Here is a 27,827-nt window from a genome sequence, read left to right as displayed (position 1 = left end):
AAATGTGTAAAAATAATTTTTCCACTCAACTTACTGAGCTTTATTTATGATGTGGGATCAAAAAAAACAACCCACATATTTCTTAACTAGTTTGTCAGAGAGGCACAACAAAAACACATTTAAACTAATTTCCCAGAGATGGCATGACTTAACCACCGTGCCAAAAACAAAATCGCGTGCTGCACAATGTGGCAGACCACCGTGGTGAGCCTGTGCTCCAGAGGAGCTACAGATGGATGAACCGGACCCTGGCACACCTAACAATGAGCCAAATGCAGCAGCTATACGGCGCCGTTTGGATGAGATACACAGAATGTAAAGCAACGAGGTGAGTTGAGACAAACATTTTTTTTTAACAAGGTCTTTTAATATATGACTTATCCCACCATCATTCATTCTTTTTAATTCGTTGCATATATATATTTTATCCTTCATTGTATTGACTCCAGCACAGCGTATAGTATATATTTAGTGAGGACGCGGCCAGACCGGCGCCTCTCAGCAGTTGAGGCACGGGGCGCAGCTGATCGTGCGCCTTCGGGAGCCTTCGGAAGCCTTCGGGAACCTTCGGGAGCGCACGGTCAGCTGCTGTGGAGACGTTGCGTTTGTTACTGATTCCTGATGAAAGACCATCAAATAAAATATGTTTTGTAGCTTCCACCTCAGTAACAAACACTTCAATTTCACACTCTGTGAAATTCTTCTTTTTTGTTCCTTTTCCAGCGTGATTTGCCGTTGTTATTGTTATTGTTATTGTTATTGTTATTGTTATTGTTATTTGGACAATAAGTGACAGCAGGGCGCGTGTTTATAGTCATTTGCATAGTTATTAATGGGAGGAGACAAGGCGGACCAAGTGGCACGTGCAGCTGCGCTCAATTTCACGTCAAGTGGGATGTATAAAGGAAAGGTGCGCAGGAACAGCACGGTTTTATACATGTGAACATTTCTGTGCATACGTACTTTTCCAATTTTGTGAGTACGCCATCTTCCAGTGTGAAAGCTGCGCAGTCTTTTATACATGAGGCCCCAGAAACTGTTGACTGTAGTCGACCCCCTGGGCCTGTGCCCCGTAGACCCGTTCAATAATCCATCCACGAGTCGACAGCTGGAGAAAGATCAAGGAGGACATTCACATCCGACACCAGAGACCATCTTTGAACGGAGACAGGGGTTACCATCTCCCCCACTGAATACAACCACTGTCACGTCAACGAATGTCCTCAGCCATAGATGTGGTCAAAAGAATGATTTTCCCTGAAATAATGAGTTTCGAATGATTTATTCCAGATGTGTTCCCATTATTGTTTTTATCTGCTTCATACATATTCTCTTGTTCTTATTGTTTCATAGTTCAACATTATATTTTCCTCCTTTGTGTAGTTTTCATTGAATAATCTTTATTTTACATTTATATTCACTGTTATTATTTTCTATGACTGAATGCGGTTTTGAATCTGTTGATGTTCTCATTAAATTAGTCGACACAATGAGATGCTTTGACTCCTCATTTGAAACCGTTTCCATCAATCAGTATTTGTTGAGCTGTTGTAATCGGCGTTGTCGGCATTAACATTGTTTTAGGACTAAGTCGTGAGCTAATTGGACTCATTATCATTAATGATCTTACAGCAGTCAGATAATAAATGACCTCAGTAGTTAAAGCCCACACAGCAGCTGTGACTGACATTTTAAAATGTTCCTTAAAGCTGAAGTGAATTAATCAACTTTAATAAATCTAAATATTTGTTGTGTGTGTTTAAAGTGTTTCATTTCTGTTTGTGTCGCTGTGAACTATACAGCTAACTGTCAGGCTAAGAGTTCCTGTAACTCTGACCCGACGGGAAAGCAATGATTTTATCTCTGATGTCGTATTATTTGACTTTACCAACCACTATCAGTCCAAAGATTAAAGTTTACAGAAAATCAATTACATATATATACTTTAGTTGTCCGGGTTATGACAAATTGGTCATAATGTAATAAATACATATGAATTGGTCATAATATAATAAATGAATATATATATATGTATATATAAATTAGTCATAATATAATAAATATATATATAAATTGGTCATAATATTATAAATATAAATTGGTCATAATATAATAAATATACATATATATATAAATTGGTCATAATAAATATATATATATAAATTGGTCAGAATATAATATAATATAAATATATATATGTATAAAGTGGTCATAATATCATATGGTATGATATAGATATAAATATATATGCATAAATAGGTCATAATTTATCATTGGGTGAACTGTGATCTGTACAGTAACTACAGCTGTCAGATATATGTAGTGGAGTAAACAGTAGAATATACCCTCTGAGATGTAGTGGAGGAAAAGTAGGAAGTAGCGGGAAATGGAAATACTCCAGTAAAGTATCCTGAGTTAAGTTCAGTACTAAAGTACTAAATGTACTGAGTTACATTCCACCACTGAATAAAATCCTCTGTGTAGCTGTAGTTTCCCTTCTGATCACCAGGTGGAGACTTTCTGTAACTTTACACTGAAAAACCATACCGGAAGTACTTGTAACCGGAAGTGTGGTTGTCGGGCTGAGGCGGGAGAGTTGCTTTGTTAGCTGAAGAGCATCTTTGATCCGTTTCGAGGCAGAGCTGCAGGTGAACCCGAACACACTCAGGTAAACACTTTAACAATGAAGTCAAAGTGAATATAGAGTTAGCACGCTGAGCTAGCTCCATGCTAACAGCTAGTTAGCCTGCTAGCTTCGGCCTGCTAGCTGCTAGCGTTAGCATTAGCTCTCTCTAATGCAGGGGTTCTCAACCTTTTGCAACTGAAGGCACACTTGTGATTGTCAAAACATTTCCGAGGACCACCTTCCCAAATAAATGAGTAAAAAACCTAACATGTTTATACAACAGATAATAAACTGGGCTGTAGATATGTGTTGTGCCACTGTCAGCTGTGATGACCAAAATACATATTCTGCTTACCCTCAGTGAGACACTTGGGCTTGCCTCTGGGAAATGATGAGATCAAGTCGTGGTGGGATGGGTGAGAGGCTGACACGCAGAGTAGCATTCAAAGTTGCTTTCAGTTTGTTCCTTGCCTCTGATTTGGTGACAGTCACAATGGAAAACCCTGACTCACATAAATAGGTGGTGGTGAAAGGCAACAGAAATGTGATTGCCCGTTTTGACAGAGAGGGATATTGACTGGCAGCCAGTATCCAGAATGAAGCAAGGTCTACTTGTGTGAGCTGAAGCTTCAGGCTGCTGTCTGCTGATAGTTCCAACAGTTCATTTTCCAACACAGTGGAGAGAGCTATGTCTTCTGAAGCAGGATCCACAGAGAAAGGGTCCAAAATCCAAAGGTTTCCATCTCGTGCATCTTCTGGGAAGTAGTCTGTAAACTTTCCTGACAACTGAGTCAAATGCTGGGTTATAACACTGGATATGTTGACATGAGGAGTGGCTTCCAAAGTTTCACTGAGGAGTGAAAACACGTCAAATCGTCCCTCCTTGACTCTTCTGTTCCACAGAAGACGTTTTTTCTTGAAGCCCTCAATTTTGTCTGAAACCAAAAACACTGTGCTGTTTCTGCCTTGCATTGATATATTGAGCTGATTTAACTGGTCAGATATATCTGATAAGTAGGCCAGTGTTGCACAAAAGTTCCCATCAGTGTAATGCTCAGCAAGAGGGGAGTGCTGCTCTTCCAGAAATGTGTGCACTTCTTCTCTCAGTTCAAAAAGGCGATTAAGCACATGTCCCCTTGAAAGCCACCTTACTTCACTGTGGTACAATAGCTGCAAATGATCTGCATCAAGTCTTTCACACAAAGCAGCAAAACACCTTGAGTTGAGTGCATTTTTCTTAATATAGTTAACAGTTTTCACAGCCACGTTCATGACTTCATGCAGTTCTGGTGACATCTGCTTTGTAGCTAGACTTTCCCGATGTAAGAAACAGTGCGCCCTCTCCTGGATCTGTTGGACAACACCACGATGTCTTCCCGTCATTGATGCAGCGCCGTCTGTGCAAACACCTGTACAGTATTTCCAATCAAGACCTTTTTCGGTGAAGTAATCATCAAGGCAGCGCATTACATGATCTGCCGTTGTTCTTGTTGGAAGCTCCTTGCAAAACAATAGATCCTCGTGAAGATTACTGTCCTTGCAGTATCTTACAAAAACTAACAATAAAGCGGCATTGCTAACGTCAGTCGACTCGTGCAGCTGTATGGCAAAGTATGGGCTTGCCTTTATTCCTTCCACAAGTTGGCATTCGATGTCATCACTCATGTCAGTAGTTCTTCTGCTCACGGTGTCATTGGAGAGGGGGATTGACTGCATTTTGGTTGCAGCGGCTTCCCCCAGTAACTCTCGGCACATATCCACAGCGCTTGGCAAAATAAGCTCCTCTGCAATCGTAAAGGGTTTCTTGCTACGAGCTACACGAGCAGCAACCATGTAGCTAGCTTTCAAAGTGGCTTTTGACTGAGTTGTTAATGTTGTGATGACTTTCTGTTGTGCCTGAAGCCCGTCTCTTTTCCTTAGGAAATATTCGTTTGGCTTCTCGACACATCCCTGGTGCTTTGTGTTTAAGTGTCTCTGGAGCTTCGATGGGTTTAGCGCCTCATTTGACAAGATTTCACCACATTCACCACATTGTGCCTTGGGCTCAGCATCACTGCCTGCCATTACCAATCCAAATTTAATGTATTCAGGGTCATATTTCCTCACCACACGCTTCGGAGCTTTTACTGGCGCAGGGTTGTCTCCCACATCACTTTTTCGCTTTAAAAACCGATCCATTTTGTCTCACAGCATCCGAGAACGTTAGCTAGCTAACAGTGGCAAACACGTTTGTCTCTACCTGATGATGTTTGGTGTTTTTACACAAGGCCTATTGAAGGAGGTTGGGTCACACTTAATCAACGCGCCTTCGGGGTACCGCACATGCGCAGTAATATCTGCTCTGCACTCGCCGAAATTGAGCCGATCGCAACGCACGACCGCAGCTCCAGTTACACTGCGCATGTGTTATACCCAATACAAGACCCGTGTCCGCCCGTGTTTCAGCCTCCTTCAATAGGCTTTGGTTTTACAGCAGCTGGCATCTTACCTCCTTTAGGTTTTACCTGTTCACTTTGCTAAATAATAATAAAAAAATAATCTAGTACCACTGCCTCCGCGGCACACTAGATGGCGCTCTGCGGCACACCGGTGTGCCGCGGCACACTGGTTAAGAACCCCTGCTCTAATGTGTGCTCCTGATCTCTGATTGAACCTCCAGACCAGGACCAGAAAACTGTCGAAACATCTCAGATAAAAGTCACAAAAATGTCCAAAAGAATTAAAAAAAAAAAAAGAAAGTTGGAAAAATGTCTGAAAAGAATTCGGAAAATGTTTGAAAAAATATCCGAAGAAAGATTTAAAAAAAAACATTCTAAAAAATCTTTCAAACAATTCCGAAAAAGGCAGAAAAATCTCTAAAAAAAGTCAGAAAAATCTCTGAAACAAATTCTTAAAAATCTTGGAAAAAAGAAAGTCAGAAAAATATCTTTAAAAAGTCAGAAAATAATTCTCAAAATGTTCGAAAAAAATGTTCTGAAAAATCTCTGAAAGAAATTCTTAAAAATCTTGGAAAAAAAGTCAGAAAAATCTCCAAAAAAGTGAAAAAAGAAAGTCAGAAAAATAATTCTGAAAATGTTTGAAAAAATGTCCTAAAAAGGTATATAAAAGAAAAACTCTGAAAAAATTCTGAAAATGTCCAAAAAATAATTAAAAAAAATCTTTGAAAATAAATCAGAAAAATGTCCGAAAAGGTAAAAAAAAAAAGAAAGTCACAAAAATGTCTGAATAGTATTCTGAAAAATGTCCAAAAAAAAGTAAAACAAAAGTCTGAAAAGATTTACACAGTATTACAGTTTTTCTCGATTGTTTACACACATTTTCTGAAAGCATGCCTCATACTCTCAGAACTCTACACACAAATCAAAAAACACACACACAATGGGCAAAACCCCTCAATTCTCCTGCAAAATGAAACTTTACATTCAAAACAATGTTATTTCTTCTCAAAATGGTATTTTGTTTTCAAATGACACACACAAACCATCATATGAATAGACATTTATAAGAACCAGTTGAACACTGATGTGCTCAATGTAAAACACTATGATGAATGGAAAACACTTCTTCTCCATTCATCATAATGACTTAGGCCTTTTTTTTGTTCAGTGTTACACTTACTACAGACAGTACATACATAAGTGTGTTGTAAAATATTTTAGAATATTGTTTTTATACTCAGAACACACAAATACACGATAACAAATATATTTTATTTTCCCCACAAAAACAATGTACACAGTGTACATCCCAACCAACACGAAGTTGCACATACAGTGGTCTACATACAAAACAACAGAAGAATTTACTGTATACAGTTACAGTAAAAAAAAAAACTATGCTGCATCCTCTCTTCTGTTTCGGTCTGGCCACAGCACCTCATCCACATCACAAGCAATGTTTGCCCTTTTATGCTAAAGCTCTGATTGCTAATTGTAACACTGTGTGACAGGTGTTTGCCCATGTGATGAGTCAGTGTGCATAGTAGGGCAATTGACTTTAGAATTTTGAATGACAGTGTAGGGACCCAGCATCTGGCTGGTTTCAAGTGACCTCATGACCTCAGTAACCTGATCCTTGACCACAGGACTCAGCTCAGTCCTCATTGGCTACAGTAACATTTCACACCTAGGTGTGAAATTCACACAGAACAAAACCAGAGGAATGTTCTTTGTTCCTTCTCTTTCGTCTCTTTCTTCTCATCTGCTCATCTCTCCTGACGTGTGAGAGGTGAGCTGCTGCGCTCTCTCTGCTCTTCATCTACTCAACCCAGGCTGACCTGGTTGAGGTGAACGGCTCTCAAGTCCAGAACTTGCAAAACACTTCTGGTTCTGATCAATGGCCTGTTAGGAAACATCCATTGCAACCAAGGAACCAAACGGCAGACGACGCGAGTGCTCTGCCCTTTCCACCAGCTAACTTCAAGCTATCAAGCAAAGAAGTTAGCACCAAACTAACAGCAAAGACGACCTCTTTGACTTGGAGCCACAACTTCAACACATGGAATCACAAACCCTTTTCTTCCATGGATTGGTAACGTACTGGGCCTTAGCATTAGCAATCGCACAGGGCTGAGCAAGACTGTCCAACTTTGATTTCTAGAAAGTACTTGTATTGATTTGGTTTAATGTTATTCATTGAGTTTGACTGTGGTGATTTATCTGTATTTGATTTTTGGGTAACTGGCTTCGCCACATCTGATGTGTTTAGTTTATGCTTCACATAGACAAGGTCTTGCATGCAAACTAACCATCTTTTCTAACCCACTGCAGATCTAACACACATTAAGATCACATACACAAACTGTGAATTAGTTAAACATAAACATACAGCTTCAGATAATCTTAACCCCACATCACCCCCCCTCTCTGTCCTTCTTCTCAGAAGAACAAAGAGGTCATGTGGTGACATGCTGATGGCCATCTTTGATTCCGCCATCTTTGTAGTTTTACAGTGCACGCCATCTTGTTTGTAGGCCATACAGACATTTTGAGACAAGAACCCATCTTGTTTCCCCCCCCCCTCTCTCTCTCCCTCTCACACACACACACACATACATACACACACACACACACACACACACACATACACACTTTGTTTGGTTTGTTTAGTTTAGTTATTTAGTTAGATTAATATTGTGTTTTGAACCTTTATTATCTTGTAAATAAATGTTTGTGGAATATACATGCTGGTCTCTTTAATGTTGCACAAGAGTGAATACTGCCAACCTCTGCTATGTCAAGAACTCCGATATCCTTCAACCTTTACTATCTATTTTGGTTATAGTTATTCATTTAATTATTAATCAACGTTCCAAATTGATAGTTTAGCATATATAATGAGACTATATTAACGTTTTGGTCATTGGTCCCTGATTCCAGGGTGGTGCCCCGTTTATTATTGATGTTTATTGATAATCTTTATTAATATTAATAATTATATTATTATTTATTAATTAATTTGCTAATAACCAAAACCTACCAAAGTAGAACCCCTACATAATGGTGCCCCGTGTGAGGCATAGTATTCTTGTTGGCAAATGTTCATAATTGTGCAATATTAATTTTCAGCATAATTTTTGGTCAAAAACAAAAATTTCATATTCCACTTCTAAACAAACCAAAAGTGTTTACATTCTACACCACTAGTCTTCCACAGGAGTAGAAGTCCAGCTGTACTTTTAAACAAGTACATTGTGGTTAGAATTGTTTATTTGAGAGATTTTGAGTATTAACACTTTAAGCCTTTAAGGTGTTAATTTTAATAATTTGCTTTTGCTGCTAATTCAAGTTGACCTACGCTGTAGAACTTGAGAGAATTTTGGTTCAGCATTTGAATATCACATATTCAATGCAATCTAGTCTAGTTGTCATATTTTGCTGTTAATCTAAGTGTTCCTTTAATGACACAGCGTGCCACCGGCCCTGTGTAACATAGAGAGCTTGTACCCTGCTGTGTAACTGCCAAGCATTCCACAGCCTGAGTTAAGATAAGAGCCACAGTGTGCTACCAGCCCTGTGATATAAGTTTGCAACCTAGCTGTTACTTCCACATGTTCCAGCTTGAGTCACCTTTAAGAAACATCATCACAACTGTTACTGCCCTGCATTTCAGTTAGTGCATGTTGTGTGTAAGCAAACTTATTTTATAAACCTTTGTTTACTTTACTGGCCTTTTGTTTGATGCCCACTAGAGTCACTAGTTGGTCCCCTCCTCCACAGGGAGCTACTCCACAGGGAGCTACCCCCCATAGTGTAGGCCAGTGTATTGTTGTTTTGCTAGTGTACCTCCCAAACTACACTACAAGGTGTCTGCCAGCGCAACACCATAGCCAACAACATTGTTTTGTTTTCTACTAGACATCCTGTTTAGTTTCACCCTCTAATTCCAGGTTTAACAATGGAGAACCCCTGTGTAGAGCTTTTTATTTCTTCCCTAGCACAGAGCCTAAACCCTGGCTGCCCTGAACTCATCAGCAGGTTGAGTTTCAGTGAGTGCAGGAAAGAAATGGAATCGCTCCTCACAGACAGGTTTGATGCGCCGACCGCATCCAAAGACTCATTGTTAAAATGCTTACTTCTGATTTTTCACAGGCAAACCAGTCTTGCCATTCAGAGTAAAGTAGCCCTGGAAAAAGAGGTAGATAGCCTAAGAACGCAAAGTGCTAGTCTCCTCCATGAAGTTCAGACAGCTGATAAGAAAGCCATGCGTTACTTAGAAGACCTGCATTCAGCAGAGTTAGCTCTTTTTCAGTACAAAGAAAAATTGTTAGGGCTTAGACTAGAATGTCTTTCCCCACCACAGTCTGTCAGTTACTGTGATTCTGGCTACTCAGATTCACTCTCCTCACATGATGAGAGGTTAACTCCCTCCTCTCCACTCAGAAGTGAAAGATTTCCAACCGACTTAAAATCTTTGGGAATGAAGTCAGATCCTCAACCTCCACGGAGAGAAAGAGTGAACAGCTACCTGACTACTTATTGTTCTGAAACTGACAGTGAAGACACATGTAGTTTATCTTCAAGAAGATATCCTGCCTCATGTTCTTCTCAGCCACAGAGAAATGACACCTTCCTCTGTGCTCCTCCCTCCAAAGGTTCAGCCTGCTTTCCACTCTGTCACAAGGGTGATGACAGCGGTCCAGCCTCTGCTCCTCAGCCAGAGAGGACATTAGCATGTGATGCACCAGTGCATTGTAATGCTAATTTAGTCTTGCCTTCAGCAGAAAGGACTCCCCGCCATGAAGTGCTGGAATTCATAGCTAAGGACATTGAATGTTTTGATCCAGGCAACTGTGATCAACACATTGATGACTATTTTAAGGAATTAGATCACAATCTAATTGACTTAACACACGCCACCCAAAGGGAGAAAGTTAAACTTGTGTGGAAAACCAGCTCTAAAGCTGTGCACAAGTTTATACAGTCACAACCTCCCAGTGTCAGAAATGACTATTGTGAGCTTCGCCATGCACTGATAGAAGAATTCTCTTCCACAGCTGACGAGACCTCAGCGATGTTTGCAGCCCTTCAAATTAAACATTCACGTAGTGAGAATCCTAGAGATTACTATAAACGTTTAAGGCATGCATACTTCCAAGGTAAGAATGCGCCAGGCTTAGAAGAAAACTCTTTCTTCAAGTCCTTATTTCTGCAGAATCTGCATCCCTGTGTACGCACTCACGTCGTACTGAGGACGCATGAGGGTAACCCCTCACTGTGTGAGATAAGGAAGATGACACAGATAGCTTGGGAAACTCTGGTCATTTCCAAAAAGGGGGGTAAATTAACTGAGCCCACCAGCTCAAACACTGACGTGTCAAGCAGATCTGCCACCTCAAAAGCCCACCTTCACAACGGGTCGAAGGGGGGTCAGAAGAGGTTGCATAGGGATACTGAGCGTAACCGCCATGTCCCCCATTTGCATAGAGATAGGCATTCACACAACAGAAGTGTTAAAAAGCCATACTCTGAAATTCTGTCCCAGAATTGGCGTGACCGGTCTGACGATGACCACAGCATCTCTGACCACATTTCAGACTCTGAACAAGGTTCAGAACATGGACATAATCTAGCAGACAGTGATAGCTACTCTGAGTGCCTCCCTGCCTCTGGCTACCTGGAGCGTTACAGCCCTGAGCCACGAGTTCAGCACGAGAGATCCAGAGCTACCTTCCCACGGTACTAGCTACACCTAGCTAACAGTGAGACTGACGCTAGATAACGGTGCCTTAATTTTCCTTTCCTCTTTTACTAGGGAAAACTAGAGTTTGTTAGCAACAGCAAAAACTCAACTCAGACACCACTGTCCAACTTTACAAGTACACTTGGACCAACTCCTTAGTAGTATCTTGTTTAGAGATCACTAGTGCACACACTAGCTTAGGACACCACATTATGACTGTACAGAACCAGTCATACACCTGTCCGCATTGTTTTAGGTGACACTCTCCGCATCTCACCTTAACAACTTAACACCTCTAACATTCCTGTTCTTCACTAACCTTATAAATAACAGAGAAACATAGTTAGGTATTTTATACAATGATATTGTTTTTGTTTATCTGGTTTTATTTGTAACTTAGGGACTGTTCTTGCTTAGCCAGGATAGATAGTCTTAACCAATGCCCAATTGGTTAATGAACTGCCCAGACGTTACAAAATTGAATGAACTGTTGAATGAACTTTTTCAATCATGGATTTAACAACTTTTCAGTTGTCCCCAGGGATTGGACTGTACAACCTCCAGGTTGTTTCCAAGGATCTGTGAACTGTTCAACCTTCTGATTTGCTCTTGAAGGATGTTACACATCTTAAAGACCAAATGGGGGGATGTAGGGACCCAGCATCTGGCTGGTTTCAAGTGACCTCATGACCTCAGTAACCTGATCCTTGACCACAGGACTCAGCTCAGTCCTCATTGGCTACAGTAACATTTCACACCTAGGTGTGAAATTCACACAGAACAAAACCAGAGGAATGTTCTTTGTTCCTTCTCTTTCGTCTCTTTCTTCTCATCTGCTCATCTCTCCTGACGTGTGAGAGGTGAGCTGCTGCGCTCTCTCTGCTCTTCATCTACTCAACCCAGGCTGACCTGGTTGAGGTGAACGGCTCTCAAGTCCAGAACTTGCAAAACACTTCTGGTTCTGATCAATGGCCTGTTAGGAAACATCCATTGCAACCAAGGAACCAAACGGCAGACGACGCGAGTGCTCTGCCCTTTCCACCAGCTAACTTCAAGCTATCAAGCAAAGAAGTTAGCACCAAACTAACAGCAAAGACGACCTCTTTGACTTGGAGCCACAACTTCAACACATGGAATCACAAACCCTTTTCTTCCATGGATTGGTAACGTACTGGGCCTTAGCATTAGCAATCGCACAGGGCTGAGCAAGACTGTCCAACTTTGATTTCTAGAAAGTACTTGTATTGATTTGGTTTAATGTTATTCATTGAGTTTGACTGTGGTGATTTATCTGTATTTGATTTTTGGGTAACTGGCTTCGCCACATCTGATGTGTTTAGTTTATGCTTCACATAGACAAGGTCTTGCATGCAAACTAACCATCTTTTCTAACCCACTGCATATCTAACACACATTAAGATCACATACACAAACTGTGAATTAGTTAAACATAAACATACAGCTTCAGATAATCTTAACCCCACATCACCCCCCCTCTCTGTCCTTCTTCTCAGAAGAACAAAGAGGTCATGTGGTGACATGCTGATGGCCATCTTTGATTCCGCCATCTTTGTAGTTTTACAGTGCCCGCCATCTTGTTTGTAGGCCATACAGACATTTTGAGACAAGAACCCATCTTGTTTCCCCCCCCCCCTCTCTCTCTCCCTCTCACACACACACACACATACATACACACACACACACACACACACATACACACTTTGTTTGGTTTGTTTAGTTTAGTTATTTAGTTAGATTAATATTGTGTTTTGAACCTTTATTATCTTGTAAATAAATGTTTGTGGAATATACATGCTGGTCTCTTTAATGTTGCACAAGAGTGAATACTGCCAACCTCTGCTATGTCAAGAACTCCGATATCCTTCAACCTTTACTATCTATTTTGGTTATAGTTATTCATTTAATTATTAATCAACGTTCCAAATTGATAGTTTAGCATATATAATGAGACTATATTAACGTTTTGGTCATTGGTCCCTGATTCCAGGGTGGTGCCCCGTTTATTATTGTTTATTGATAATCTTTATTAATATTAATAATTATATTATTATTTATTAATTAATTTGCTAATAACCAAAACCTACCAAAGTAGAACCCCTACAACAGTGTGTTCCTTGTGAAAACGAGATTTTCTTCATGAAAATTGTGCCAAATGCAGAGAATTGTGTGTAGTGTTTTGAAAAAAGTGTGTTTTAGAACTGCAATTTGAGTGTAAAGCAGGAATTGTGCTTGTAGTTTAGCAGAATTGGTTCAGGGGGTTGGTGCATGAGTTACATGTTGTGGTCATTGTGTGTCAAGTACCAGTATTTGTGTGTAAACAATTGAGAAAAACTGTAACACACAAAAAAGAGTCTAATATCTAGCGTTAGCCTCTTAGCTCTTTCTAATGTGTGCTCCTGTTCTCTGATTGAACTTCCGGTCCACACCAGACCAGGAGCACGAGCAGGACCAAGAGCACTACAAGAGCGGAATGGAGGAGGAGCAGCGGAACCCGGACCAGCGGAGCTACAAGGTCCCCCGTAGACCAGCAGCAGGCTCGTCCTCTGATCCCACCGATGTTCAGGTCAGTGGTCATGACTTCTTGGCTTCAAGTCGTTCATTTTGGAGACACTGACCGGAAACAACGCAGCTGTTCCTGACTGTTGTTGCTCTAAACAGTCAATTGTTGAACCTTTTCACCGTATTCCGGTGTTTGGGTTCATCAAGTGACGAGACAGGAAGAGAAGACGTAGCTGTCCTCGTGAAGGCCTCTTTGTTTCATATCAGTGCTGAAGTGGGCCGGAGGCCTGAGGCCTGGACTACCAAGCAGGGTTTGGGGTTAGCGAGCTAACTTCCGGGTTAACCCTTCAGGGGTTTCAGTACTGGTGTCATGCGCTGTGTCGAGGCTTCGGAGCGCGTGTGGAGTAATTTAGGAAGTTTTTCGTGAAGCGCGAGGCTCGTATCGTTTTAGACCAATGGCGTCACTGAAGATTCCGTCCATATAGAACAACTACCGGACATGTGTTTTAAACAGACATATAACTGCCCACATTTGACATAAGTCCAAAATAATTTAAAGGTCACATATTATGCTCATTTCCAGGTTCATAGATGTATTTTAATGTTGCACTAGAACATGTTTACATGCTGCAATGTTCAAAAAAACCTTTATTCTTCTCATACTGCAGCCTGAGTCTGCCTGCCTCAGAGCCTAATTCAGCCTCTGTCTGAAAACCACTGATTCACAGCCTGTCTCCTCCCACTCTGCTCTGATTGGTCAGCGTTTTCTGTCAATCAAACGTCCTCAACACAGCGTCACTATCTCCCCCTCCCTCCCGGAGAAGCTCTCTCTCTCGAGAGAGGAGTGGAGAGATAGCAGCTAGAATAAAGTTTATAAACCACTTTAAAGTTTATAAACCAGAAACTTCACCCAGCGCACGTTACCGGAGGAATCTGATCAGAAATCGGCGACACATGATGAACATCTGCGGTCCAGATTCCAGGTTTTCCTGACGGTTTCTCTCAGGTAAATAATACTATTTATAGCTCTGTTAGTTAACTCAGTGTTTACCTCATGCATCAACTCTGTAAACCGTAAACATACACTCTGTTTTACGTCTGTCTTTACAGATCCATCTGTGAGAAATGACCGACAGAATCATCCCAGAGGAGAGCAGACAGCTGAGAGCAGATGGGAGATACAGAGCTAACGGGTTAGCTACATGCTACCGCTATGAGACGGTGTGTAAACACAGCGACCATCAGGGTGGAAAATAGAAGATGTGAAACAGTAGTCAGTTCATTATTTCTGCTAAAAGATAAATGTATGGAAGATCAGAGTAATGGTATATTATTTACAGTAGTAGCTGTCTCTGTGTTACCATGACTACAGACCACCGGAGCTTAGCTTACCATAGTTTACCAGAGCTGAAGACTTTCTCCTGTACCATGTTAACATAACTAACTAACAGGTGAGATGATTACAAATGCTGTGAATAATTAATATTGTCATCTGTCTACTCAAATAAAGTTTGACTGAAACAGAAATGTGTTGTGTTGCTTACAAGTCACTATTTACTACCTGTACTCTGCTACATGCATGACATCAAATATATATAATATATAAATATCATCTGTTTAAACAGTGTAATTACATAAAGCCTTTGTGAAAGAACATGTTATATTTAGATGATGGGAGTACATGAAGCCTGTTCTGCTGGTTCTTGCAGACTTTGCTCAAGTTAGGTTGAGGAGGAGAGACAGTGACGCGCTGTGGGGCGGGGTCAGCTACTGAAGGTTCTCTCTGGTTCGACCAGGAAACCCTTACATGGCTTGCATTTCTCTAATGACGTCAGAAGACTAGGAAAAAAGCGAATTTTTATTTCTGCACCCATTTCCGGACAAACGGAGGAGGAGAAAAAGAGAGAGGATGGTCTTTTATGATACTATGGTGGCCTGTAGACACACTGGGGACAGATATTGATGTTTAAAAGACATGGAAAAGTGCATTTTGCATAATATGTGACCTTTAAATGAAGAAGCGGTCTGAAAATTAAAACAGGCCGGTCGGTCCGACTTCCACGTTTGTCAATGTCAAACTAGTGTCGTGTCGCTCGTAGAGCTGCAGCCTACTGAGTAGTTAGAAGCTTCATTCATAACGTTGATGTTCAAATTATTATTAATACCAAAACATGGCGTTCAGTCCACCTTCTCTTCTCTCTCTCAAACACATTCACAGCTCCTCGTCTCCGTCATCGTCTCAGTCTGAAGTCCAAAAGTCAAAATGTATTGAAGAAACATAGATGTAATTATTATTTCTATCATTGTTGTAGCGGCTGGGTCGGAGACACTTTGTTTGTTTCATATTTACACCGTCAGCTGGCTGTCTGAAGAACGGCAGAACGGACAGCCAGCGGACCACATAGTCACTGAATTTGACAAAAAGTGTATTATTGGATCAGAATCACAGCGGAGTGGAGGCATTTCAACTTTTGTATAATATAAGTTTATATTTAAGTTGTCTTGGCAACAATTCTCACAATATTAGGCTATGTAATATGCTCTTAATGAATTTATTTGGCATATTTCCTAACGGATGTTTTGGCCCATTTAATATGGGACGACTACACGGGATGGCGGCTAAAGCCGGTGTTATCGACGTTATCGAGCTTCAAACTATCGGGTCCAGCGGTAAACAAGAGAGAGGAATAAAAAGTGGAGACTCCTTACCTGTGAAGAGATCATAAAGTCAGAATATGTGTCCATTCCTCCATTATTTATATTCCTTTAGTCTGTAAAGGTCCACCGATCAAAAGAATCAAAACGGTTTGTCATAAAAATTCCTCCAAGTTGTAAATCTTGTCCTGTGAAGTCCACTAATAAATCCAGGTGTCCCCACCTTTCTCTGTTTAGTTTTCACCTCTTTTCTGTTTGGGCGGGCGGCTCGTTGCTGACGGGGAGCTGGGTTTTAACAGGATAAAGAGAGATGGTGCGTCGGCTAGATCAAATGAACCTTTCAGAAATAATGTTATATTATATTCAACAGCTTCATAGTGGTTTCAATAATCAGTCTGATAGGATTTCTCATCTTTGAGGAGTTTTGTGTGAAAGGAATTGAAGGGCCGTCCCAAATAGACGTCGGTTGAGTTCAGTGATTGAAGCAGATAAAAACCCGGCTATTAATCACAGTTTTACGGTATATATACAACACATACATATAGAGATGCACCGATACCACTTTTTTTCAGCCCCAGTACAAGAACTTACATTTGGGTACTCGCCCATACCGAGTACCGATACGAGTACTCCTCTGTGCCAAAAGACCCTCGTTAACAGCCAGCTGATAATGATAAATAATCGTGATCATCATTTTGGCCGTAATCGTTACACCCCTAATATAATACCCCTTATATGTTTATTGATTGTATGTTTATTGATTATATGTGTATTGATTATATGTTTATTGACTATATGTTGATTGATTGCCCTTTTTTCACAAGACAAAGTGTCAACAATAGTCTTTCTGTATTGTTATTTTACAGGTGTTGAAGGAGTGTTCCATCCCGCTGACACGTGTCAGGATCAGCAGTGCGATGTTGGCTGCGATGGACGCCGTTGGACGCTCAGCAGCTGATCCAAAAGGCCAAAAGGTCATCTGCAGGTTCATTTTCTTTGTTAGTTAAGGCCTTATATATATTAAAGAGTCCTCTTCTTCCTGAAATACTCTAAATTAATATGAATTAGTATGCCGTACGTTAGCATGCTGTACGTTAACATGCGGGACAATTAATAATTGTGATAATTAATAAATGTCAAGGGGGCGTCTGTGGTGACCAATCAAACGTCTACAGAGGGACACGGCCCTCAGTTGGTTGTCACAGGTGGTAGTATATTAGTCAGACTGGAACATTGTGGGTTATGTTCCACTGACATGTTTTAATGTTCTTTATGGTTCTAGATAGGTCGCTCCACCATGGCATCTCACTGACTCTCTCGCTCTCTCTGTCTGTATGTCTGTTGCTATAGAAACGGAGAGGAAGAAAGGGACTGATTCATCAGAGAGTTCACACTGGAGAGAAACGACACAGCTGTGATGAATGTGGAGCAGCTTTCACAACATCAGGTCACCTGAAAACACATCAACGTATTCACACTGGAGAGAAACCCTACAGCTGTGATGAATGTGGAGCAGCTTTCACTCAATCAGGTAACCTGAAATCCCACCAACGCATTCACACTGGAGAGAAACCGTACTCGTGTGATCAATGTGGTAAAGCTTTTTCTCAGCGTACTAGCCTTAAAGCCCATCAACGTAGTCACACTGGAGAGAAACCCTACAGCTGTGATGAATGTGGAGCAGCTTTCACTGAGTCAGGTCCCCTGAAAAGACATCAACGCATTCACACTGGAGAGAAACCCTACAGCTGTGATGAATGTGGAGCAGCTTTCACTGAGTCAGGTCCCCTGAAAACACATCAACGTATTCACACTGGAGAGAAACCCTACAGCTGTGATGAATGTGGAGCAGCTTTCACTACATCAGGTCACCTGAAATCCCACCAACGCATTCACACTGGAGAGAAACCATACAGCTGTGATGAATGTGGAGCAGCTTTCACAACATCAGGTCAGTTGAAAAGACATCAACGTATTCACACTGGAGAGAAACCCTTCAGCTGTGATGAATGTGGAGCAGTTTTCATTACATCAGGTAACCTGAAATCCCACCAACGCATTCATACTGGAGAGAAACCGTACTGGTGTGACCAATGTGGTAAAACCTTTTCTCTGGATAGTTCCCTTAAAGTCCACCAACGCATTCACACTGGAGAGAAACCGTACTGGTGTGACCAATGTGGTAAAACTTTTTCTCATAGTGGTAACCTTAAATCCCACCAGCGCATTCACACTGCATCGTTGTGAACATGTTTCAGATGCCAGCTAGCTGTTTCCTCCTGCCTGTTCCCCATACCCTGATAGCTGTGTTGTTGTATTCTGAGCTTCTCTCCACATTGAAGACTGACCAACAGTAACTTCATGTTCTAAACAACATGTGTGTTTTCGTGGCTACGACTACATACTTGGACCACCAGCAACTTCCCAGTAGGACTCTGTTATGAGGCCGAACTGTCAGAACATCTGGAATAATCTTCCAGTCACAAGGAGGGAGAACCAGCCAAAAACCTTTAAAAAATCTTAAAGGTAAATTTTGGTTTATTTCAACCTGACGTATTTCCCATAAATGTTACCGTTGTGACTCTGTGGGTCATGCTAACTTTTCCCCCAGCACCTCTGTTATAGAGATTCAGGGAAACAAGGACTGGTGCAGAACATTGATATCAGGGACAGCTGCTCGAGCCTCCTACAACTTTCCAAATTAACTGACTTGGTCAGATAAAGTGACAACAAGTTAGCGGGACCAATAGAGTCACAATGGACACATTCATGGGAAATACATCAGGTAGAAATAAAGTGGAAGTTTCCTTTGACATATCTGCTGGGACACCCTAATGACTGGACATTCACCTCCGACACCAGAGACCATCTTTGAACAGAGACGAGCATTGCCAGAAATTAATTTTAACATAGAGGTAATGACGAAACTTTTAGAAAATCTATTTTGACCATCATAGTGTGAAATAAAGTATTACTGCTGATCTTTATCGGCTGATTTTCAGTAAAAATATGCGATCGTGAGATCGGCATTAATGCTTTCTAGTCGCCGACTGCTGATAACTCTGTGAACAACAAATCCGTGTTGAAATCTGCAGGACGAGAGCTAGTTAACGGGAGGTGCCATTGAGATACATTATGATGCGTTCAGGCTCTATTCAGTAAAAATTAGTAAAAATGTGCACTGGCAGGGAGCTGTCAGAAGAAAACTTGTTTCTTTAAACTGTCATGTATGAATTAATTGAAGCAATCATGATAGTATCATTCATATCATATATTCTCTATGTGATTTTTAACCACCTATTGGTATAATCATTTACTCATTTACATCTTTATTTCATTTCATTTTGATAATTTATAATTTAATTACTTTTGATATCTTATCCTTGGTTCATTATATTTTACAGTGTGATGTTTGTGTTGTGAAAGAAAGATTAAGAGGTGTCTTGCCTACAAAATGAGAGTTAAAGAACAGAATGTTCACTTTAAGGGTGTTCAAGCTGTTAGAAGAGATTTGATATGAGAATAGAAGGTTTTACATACATTTTTACCTTTGTGTGTTTTTTTACTTTGTGTTATCTTATTCATGTAATCCCATATACCAAGCATGTTATCAGCTTTGTGTTCTTATTGCTATAAAGAGGAATGTTTGAAGGCAGGTTCGTGTGCATAGACAAACATGTTGCTGTATGTGTGGACATCGTGTGCCATGGAAAGTTTAAGTTGCGTGGTAACCTTAAATCCTACCAATGTCTTCACTCTGCATCTTTGTGAACATGTTTCAGAGCCTAGCTAGCTGTCTCTTCCTGCCTCCTCCCCATGCCCTGATAGCTGTGTTGTTATATTCTGAGCTTCTCTCCACATTGAAGTCTGACCAACAGTAACTTCATGTTCTAAACGGCATGTGTGTTGTCGTGGCTACGACTACATACTGGCCTTTATACCTGTTATATATTTAATTATTTACCATCCATTAATCTGCTGAGTATTTTCTGGATGAATTGTTTGGTAAAGACCAGAAACTGTTGACTGTAGTCGACCCCCTGGGCCTGTGCCCCGTAGACCCGTTCAATAATCCATCCACGAGTCGACAGCTGGAGAAAGATCAAGGAGGACATTCACAACCAACACCAGAGACCATCTTTGAACGGAGACAGGGGTTACCATCTCCCCCACCGAATACAACCACTGTCCCGTCAACGAATGTCCTCAGCCATAGATGTGGTCAAAAGAATGATTTTCCCTGAAATAATGAGTTTCGAATGATTTATTCCAGATGTGTTCCCATTATTGTTTTTATCTGCTTCATACATAATCTCTTGTTCTTATTGTTTCATAGTTCAACATTATATTTTCCTCCTTTGTGTAGTTTTCATTGAATAATCTTTATTTTACATTGATATTCACTGTTATTATTTTCTATGACTGAATGCGGTTTTGAATCTGTTGATGTTCTCATTAAATTAGTCGACACAATGAGATGCTTTGACTCCTCATTTGAAACCGTTTCCATCAATCAGTATTTGTTGAGCTGTTGTAATCGGCGTTGTCAGCATTAACATTGTTTTAGGACTAAGTCGTGAGCTAATTGGACTCATTATCATTAATGATCTTACAGCAGTCAGATAATAAATGACCTCAGTAGTTAAAGCCCACACAGCAGCTGTGACTGACATTTTAAAAATGTTCCTAAAAGCAGAAGTGAATTAATCAACTTTAATAAATCTAAATATTTGTTGTGTGTGTTTAAAAGTGTTTCATTTCTGTTTGTGTTGCTGTGAACTATACGGCTAACTGTCAGGCTAAGAGTTCCTGTAACACTGACCTGACGGGAAAGCAATGATTTTATCTCTGATGTCGTATTATTTGACTTTATCAACCACTATCAGTCCAAAGATTAAAGTTTACAGAAAATCAATTACATATATATACTTTAGTTGTCCGGGTTATGACAAATTGGTCACAATGTAATAAATACATATGAATTGGTCATAATATAATAAATGAATATATTGTGACGACCCCTCCCCACCACTAGGTGTGTGTTGGCTCGCTGGTCTCTTTTGTTTCTTGCAGGCTCTGGTTGAGGCGGGGACATGAGGACATGATGGGTTGATGAGCTACACCTGGGCCCGGTGTAGCGCTGACTATAAAACCCTCTTCGCCATTCAGAACGCGCTCTCTCTCCATGCACGCACATCACTCCATTCCTGTGGACATCGCGGCGCGGCTATTCTTCCTCTTTTTCTATATGCACTCACACACACGCATCCATGCACTCCTACACCACTGATTACTGATAATGATCTATACATTTATTCATTAATTGGTGTTTTGTAAATAAACTCTGTTACTTTTTGCATTTACCTCGTCTCCACTCCCATTTTTGTTGCAACCTAAGAGCCGGGTTGTAACAAATGGGGGCTCGTCTATTTTGGTGGACCTAGTTTCTCAGGTAGTAAGAGGTCTGTTGGGCAGAGTTAGTGAGAAGGACCGGTTGTAGTGTGACGTCGACACACAGCTGTTGCCAATTTCAGGAGCGTTTTTTGACAATGAGCGCTCAGCTAAATGTTTGGGAGTAGCGTTGACGGGGGTAAGTGCTGTTTGTGTTCATTTCAGTGAAGCCGCTGGTTGTTTGTTAGTGTCGCCAGGTTTGATGTGCTGGTGATGTTTGGCAGTGAGTTCAGCAGTCAGGTCCAGCTACTGTAAGTTACCGGTGTTTCTGTCCCTGTTAGGCTTCAGTGCGGACTCCCTTTGGAGTTCGTAGGGGGGTGTTAGTGTGGTGTGAACGCGGTTAGAGCTGCTGTCAGCTCGGGAGCACGGCCGAGGCTGCGGGGGGAGTCGCCGGTTGCTTCGCCGGGCTTTGCGGTAGATAGTGCATAAATACCCACCGCAACTAGCACCTGAAGACTAGGGGGGAGTTTACCTAGTTCTCTGTCAGGCAGTTAGAGGGACAGTGCACGGTGACGTCACGGCTGTGCGGGCTGTGTGAGCTCAGCGTGCCAGGTGTGTTTTTGTCGCGTCAGTAGAGGATTGTGCGTGTAGGTAAGTGAGTTATGGCGAGTGTAGAGGAGTTTTTGAGAGCGCCATCGGAGGAGCTGCTGGAGAGCTGCTCACGTGAACAGTTAATCCGTATTGCCGAACATTTTAATTTAGATGTTGGTGATAAGAGGATGAAGGAAAACATTAAAGGTATTGTTAAAGCAAATCTCAGTGATAGGGGTATTTTCAGAGGTAAAATGTATACTGTTGGTCCTGAGGGGGACAGTGTTGATGTGTCTGGCTGCAGAGATACAGGTCTGACTTTTGAGCAGAGGAGAGAGCTGTTGCTACTGCAGACAGAGATGGAGAAGCTGGCAGTGGAGAAACTGAGGAGAGAGGCAGAACTTAAAAGGCTGGAGATAGCGCACAGGTTGAGTTTACCTGCTGGAGGTCCTAGCCGTGCCTCTGACTTCTCTGGTAGATCGACTTCATCATTTGATGTTGCCAGTAATCTGCGGTTAGTTCCTCAGTTTAGTGAGCGAGACCCAGACACCTTTTTCTCATTGTTTGAGCGTGTAGCTGAGAGCAGAGAGTGGTCTGATGCTGATAGTACATTATTATTGCAGTGTGTTTCAATAGGTAAGGCTCAGGAGGCCTACTCTGCTCTGACAGTGGCAGAAAGTAAAATCTATTTAATTGTTAAATCTGCTGTATTAAAGGCCTACGAGTTAGTCCCAGAGGCGTATCGCCAGAAGTTCAGGACCTGGGAGAAGTCTGGTAAACAGAGTCATGTGGAGTTTGCCAGAGATCTGGTCACTTTTTTCAGTCGTTGGTGCAATGCCGTAAAGGTAGACACTTATAATGCTTTATGTGATCTGGTTGTTTTAGAACAATTTAAAAATTCCATCCCCAGCCACATCGCTGTTTACATCGGTGAGCATAAGGTGAAGACTGCTGCTGAGGCCGCCACCCTGGCTGATGACTACGTGCTGACTCACAGAGGTGACCGCAACTTCAGGGTCCCAGACGGAGGTGGTATGTATCGTGCCTCGGGTAGACGAGAGGAGAAACCTCATCCACGCCTTGGTAGGTTGGAACACTGTACACGAGGTCAGACGCATTTTGACTCTTCAAGAGTATGTAACTTTTGCAGGGGTAGAGGGCACTGGAAAGCTGACTGTCCCAGAGCTAATGCTGGAAGAGGGTATAGCGGGGGTCGGTTGAACTCTGGTGCTTGTGCTGTATCTGTGGAACCTGTCCCTGTTGTCTCTCCCTTTCGACAGGTTAACATTGGAGAGCCATGCAGGTTGGAGGAACCTGATTTCTCTGCCTTTGTGTCTGACGGCTGTGTGTCACTGGTGGGAGGTAACAGTGTGCCGGTAAAAATCTTGAGAGATACCGCAGCATATGACTCGTACATTTTGAGCTCTGTTCTGCCATTTTGTGATGATTCTGACACTGGGGACTTTGTCCTGATGCGGGGTATGGGTTTGAACGTTGTGCCTGTTCCTTTGCATTCTGTTGAAATTAACTGTGGTTTGGTGCAGGGTAAGGTCGCCATGGGAGTCCGTCCTGCACTGCCGATCGAAGGTGTGGACATCATTCTTGGTAACGGCCTGGCTGGCAGCCGGGTGTGGGCCGAGCGTCCACCACCTCCTATGGTGTCATCTTCACCCACTGTGACTGGTAACCCAGATGAGAACGCTCTGTGTTTCCCAGAAGTGTTTACCGCTTGCGCTGTGACACGGGCTATGAGCCGTGCACAGGGGGAACCTGAGCAGGGTGAAGAGGAGTTGAGTGAGGGGGATCTTGTTGTTGTTCCTGACTCATTGTTGTCTGTATCTCGCAGTGACCTAGTGGCGGAGCAGAGAGCTGATCCCTCCCTGAGTCAGCTGTTTGAGGCTGTTCTCTCCACTGAGGATGGAAACAGCGCCGCCAGTGGTTATCTGTTGCAAGGAGAGCTTTTGGTGAGAAAATGGCTGTCGCATGGGGAAGACTTTGTCGGTAAGCCAGTGTTTCAGATTGTGGTTCCTGTAAAGTTTCGTGACGAGGTCCTTCAAACATCACATAACCAGTCAGGACATCTGGGCGTCCGTAAGACGTATAATTACATTTTACGGTATTTTTTTTGGCCTCGTTTAAAGAGAGATGTGTCTCGTTATATTAAATCATGTCACACGTGCCAAATGACAGGTAAACCCAATCAGAGCATTAAACCTGCTCCACTGTGCCCCATCCCAGCGACTGCACAGCCATTTGAATATTTGATCATTGATTGTGTCGGTCCTTTACCTCGTTCCAAAGCAGGCTGTAACTACTTGCTTACTGTGATGTGTCAGAGCACGAGGTATCCGGCCGCATATCCACTGCGATCTATCACCACGAAGTCGGTAGTGAAAGCACTGACACAGTTCATCTCCATCTTCGGAATCCCGAAAGTGATACAGAGTGATCAGGGTTCAAATTTCTCATCCAACCGTTTTGCACAAGTGTGGAAACAGTTGAAGGTCCAACATAACCAGTCTTCCGCATATCACGCACAGAGTCAGGGAGCTCTTGAGAGGTTCCACCAGACTCTGAAGTCTCTTTTGCGTAGTTATTGTGTTGAGCTGAATCAGGACTGGGAGGAAGGGCTGCCATGGCTTCTGTTAGCTGCTAGAGAAGTTGTGCAGGAAAGCACCTGTTTTAGCCCTAACGAACTTGTTTTTGGCCATACAGTGCGTGGGCCGCTCACGCTGCTGCATGACACTGTCATGCCATCAGAACCGCCTAGTAATCTGATAGAGTATGTAAACGGGTTCCGGCATCGTTTGTACTCCGCTGGGGAGATGGCTAAAGAAAAGTTGTCGTCTGCCCAGGAAAAAATGAAACGTTTGTATGATCGGAAAACTGAGCAGCGCGGGTTTAGTCCTGGAGATCAGGTCCTTGCTTTGTTTCCAATAGTTAAGTCGCCATTTCAAGCTAAATTTATTGGCCCTTTTACTGTACTGCGGCAGGTGTCTGACCAAAATGATATCCTTTCCACGCCGAAGCGTAGGAAAGCAACTCAACTCTGCCATGTCAACATGTTGAAACCGTACTATGCTCGCGAGTCTAGACCTCTCTCAGCAGCGGCGGCTGTTGGGAGTCAGTTCCCTGCAGGGGAGGATGATGGGGTTACCGCACCAGATGAAAGCTTGTTGCGTGGGCGACTGAAGAACGCTGAAACGTTGCGTAATCTTGATTCTTTGTTTGTTCATTTGTCTGCGGGAAGAAGTGCTGAGTTGTCTGCTCTTATTCACAGCTATCCATGCTTGTTTGGTGATACACCAAGCCAAACTCATCTGGTCGAGCATGACATAGATGTAGGCGACGCGCAGCCCATCCGTCAACGTTTTTACCGTGTGTCTGAAGAGAAGCGCAAGGTAATGGACACAGAAATTAAATACATGCTCGAAAATGGCATCGCAGAACCCTTGTCTTCGAGCTGGGCGTCACCTTGTTTGCTTGTTGAAAAGTCTGACAAAAGTCCTAGGTTTTGTACAGATTATCGAAAAGTAAATACAGTTACCAAACCTGATGCTTATCCACTGCCTCGGATCGAAGATTGCATTGATCAGGTTGGTTCTGCGAAATTTGTAAGTAAATTTGATCTACTGAAGGGTTACTGGCAGGTTCCACTGTCTCAGAGGGCAAAAGAAATCTCTGCCTTTATCACACCCAACGGTTTGTTCACTTATAATGTCATGAGTTTTGGACTGCGGAATGCACCCTCAACATTCCAGCGCCTCATGAACATGGTGGTGTCAGGGCTGGAAGGTTGTGCTGTGTATTTGGATGACGTTGTAATTTACAGCATTTTGATGTTTATGTAGGCTCTAGTGTTCCTCTGGTTGCGTACACAGATCATAATCCCATAACTTTTTTGCACTCAGTACATTGCCCAAATCGCAGGTTGATGCGATGGATGTTGTATTTGCAAGCTTATTGTTTGGACGTTCGCCACATCAAAGGCTCTGATAATGTTGTGGCCGATGCCTTATCTAGAGCTCCTAGCTCTTAAATATTTGTCTGACTGAGTTGTTAACCCCTCTGGTCTGCTATGTCCCTGTTCTGTCACCTTAAATGCTTCTTCAGGCGCCGGAGTTGCTGAGTGGGCGGGATGGGGGTTGGTTGGCTGCTGGGGAATAAACTACAAATGGTCAGTATGGATTTTGATATAGTTGTAAGTGTAAGTAAAGTGTTACAACTAAAGTTTAGAAATTATATTACAAATGAAGAACATCAATCGTAGGTAAAGTAAATTGTTTTGTTGTTGATTTAGTGAATAGCGGTTGCGGTGTTCTTATTGGAACTCCTTTTTTGATGGGGGGGTGTGTGACGACCCCTCCCCACCACTAGGTGTGTGTTGGCTCGCTGGTCTCTTTTGTTTCTTGCAGGCTCTGGTTGAGGCGGGGACATGAGGACATGATGGGTTGATGAGCTACACCTGGGCCCGGTGTAGCACTGACTATAAAACCCTCTTCGCCATTCAGAACGCGCTCTCTCTCTCCATGCACGCACATCACTCCATTCCTGTGGACATCGCGGCGCGGCTATTCTTCCTCTTTTTCTATATGCACTCACACACACGCATCCATGCACTCCTACACCACTGATTACTGATAATGATCTATACATTTATTCATTAATTAGTGTTTTGTAAATAAACTCTGTTACTTTTTGCATTTACCTCGTCTCCACTCCCATTTTTGTTGCAACCTAAGAGCCGGGTTGTAACAATATATATATATATATATATATATATATATATATATATATATATAAATTAGTCATAATATTATAAATATAAATTGGTCATAATATAATAAATATATATATATAAATTGGTCATGATATAATAAATATATATATATAAATTGGTTATAATATAATAAATATATACATCAATTGTCATAATATAATACATATATATATAAATTGGTCATAATAAATATATATATAAATTGGTCAGAATATAATATAATATAAATATATATGTATAAAGTGGTCATAATATCATATGGTATGATATAGATATAAATATATATGCATAAATAGGTCATAATTTATCATTGGGTGAACTGTCATCTGTAAAGTAACTAAAGCTGTCAGATAAATGTAGTGGAGTAAACAGTAGAATATTCCCTCTGAGATGTAGTGGAGGAGAAGTAGGAAGTAGCAGGAAATGGAAATAGTCCAGTAAAGTATCTTGAGTTAAGTTCAGTACTAAAGTACTAAATGTACTGAGTTACATTCCACCACTGAATAAAATAATGTTAATTAATTAAATCCTCTGTGTAGCTGTAGTTTCCCTCCTGACCTCCAGGTGGAGACTTTCTGTAACTTTACACTGAAAAAACAGACCCGAAGTACTAGTAACCGGAAGTGTGGTTGTCGGGCTGTTGGCGGGAGAGTTGCTTTGTTAGCTGACGAGCATCTTTGATCCGTTTCGAGGCAGAGCTGCAGGTGAACCCGAACACACTCAGGTAAACACTTTAACACTCAGGTAAACACTTTAACAATGAAGTCAAAGTGAATATAGAGTTAGCACGCTGAGCTAGCTCCATGCTAACAGCTAGTTAGCCTGTTAGCTTCGGCCTGCTAGCTGCTAGCGTTAGCATTAGCTCTCTCTAATGTGTGCTCCTGATCTCTGATTGAACCTCCAGACCAGGACCAGAAAACTGTCGAAAGATCTCAGATAAAAGTCAGAAAAATGTCCAAAAGAATTTAAAAAAAAAAGAAAGTTGGAAAAATGTCTGAAAAGAATTCTGAAAATGTTTGAAAAAATATCCGAAGAAAGATTTTAAAAAAAAACATTCTAAAAAATCTTTGAAACAATTCGGAA

The 27,827-nt window shown here is 41.7% G+C and overlaps 1 protein-coding gene and 2 long non-coding RNA genes across 3 annotated transcripts in view; 2 read left to right on the top strand and 1 right to left on the bottom strand.

Moving 5' to 3' along the window:
* Positions 1–27,827, top strand: part of LOC141761348 (uncharacterized) — an 87,440-nt gene that overhangs the window by 38,282 nt on the left and 21,331 nt on the right. Inside the window, exons 6-14 of the mRNA XM_074624684.1 lie at positions 2,659–2,668; positions 13,258–13,391; positions 16,849–16,956; positions 17,333–18,225; positions 22,269–22,438; positions 22,850–22,996; positions 23,115–23,176; positions 23,245–23,340; positions 23,509–23,928. Coding sequence (XP_074480785.1) covers positions 2,659–2,668; positions 13,258–13,391; positions 16,849–16,956; positions 17,333–18,225; positions 22,269–22,438; positions 22,850–22,996; positions 23,115–23,176; positions 23,245–23,340; positions 23,509–23,928 — 2,040 coding nt within the window. The remainder of the gene's footprint in view (positions 1–2,658; positions 2,669–13,257; positions 13,392–16,848; positions 16,957–17,332; positions 18,226–22,268; positions 22,439–22,849; positions 22,997–23,114; positions 23,177–23,244; positions 23,341–23,508; positions 23,929–27,827) is intronic.
* LOC141761021 (uncharacterized) lies at positions 8,390–9,060 on the bottom strand. Its single transcript, XR_012592502.1, has 2 exons — positions 8,923–9,060; positions 8,390–8,572 (listed from the first exon to the last, which is right to left on the bottom strand). It is a non-coding gene; the product is annotated as an uncharacterized LOC141761021 (long non-coding RNA).
* LOC141761018 (uncharacterized) lies at positions 14,136–14,854 on the top strand. The gene is made up of 2 exons (XR_012592499.1): positions 14,136–14,333; positions 14,438–14,854. It is a non-coding gene; the product is annotated as an uncharacterized LOC141761018 (long non-coding RNA).

This window comes from Sebastes fasciatus, chromosome 22 (genome assembly GCF_043250625.1).
Source record: "Sebastes fasciatus isolate fSebFas1 chromosome 22, fSebFas1.pri, whole genome shotgun sequence".
Taxonomy (NCBI): Eukaryota; Metazoa; Chordata; class Actinopteri; order Perciformes; family Sebastidae; genus Sebastes; species Sebastes fasciatus.
This window is presented reverse-complemented; position numbering and strand designations above follow the sequence as displayed.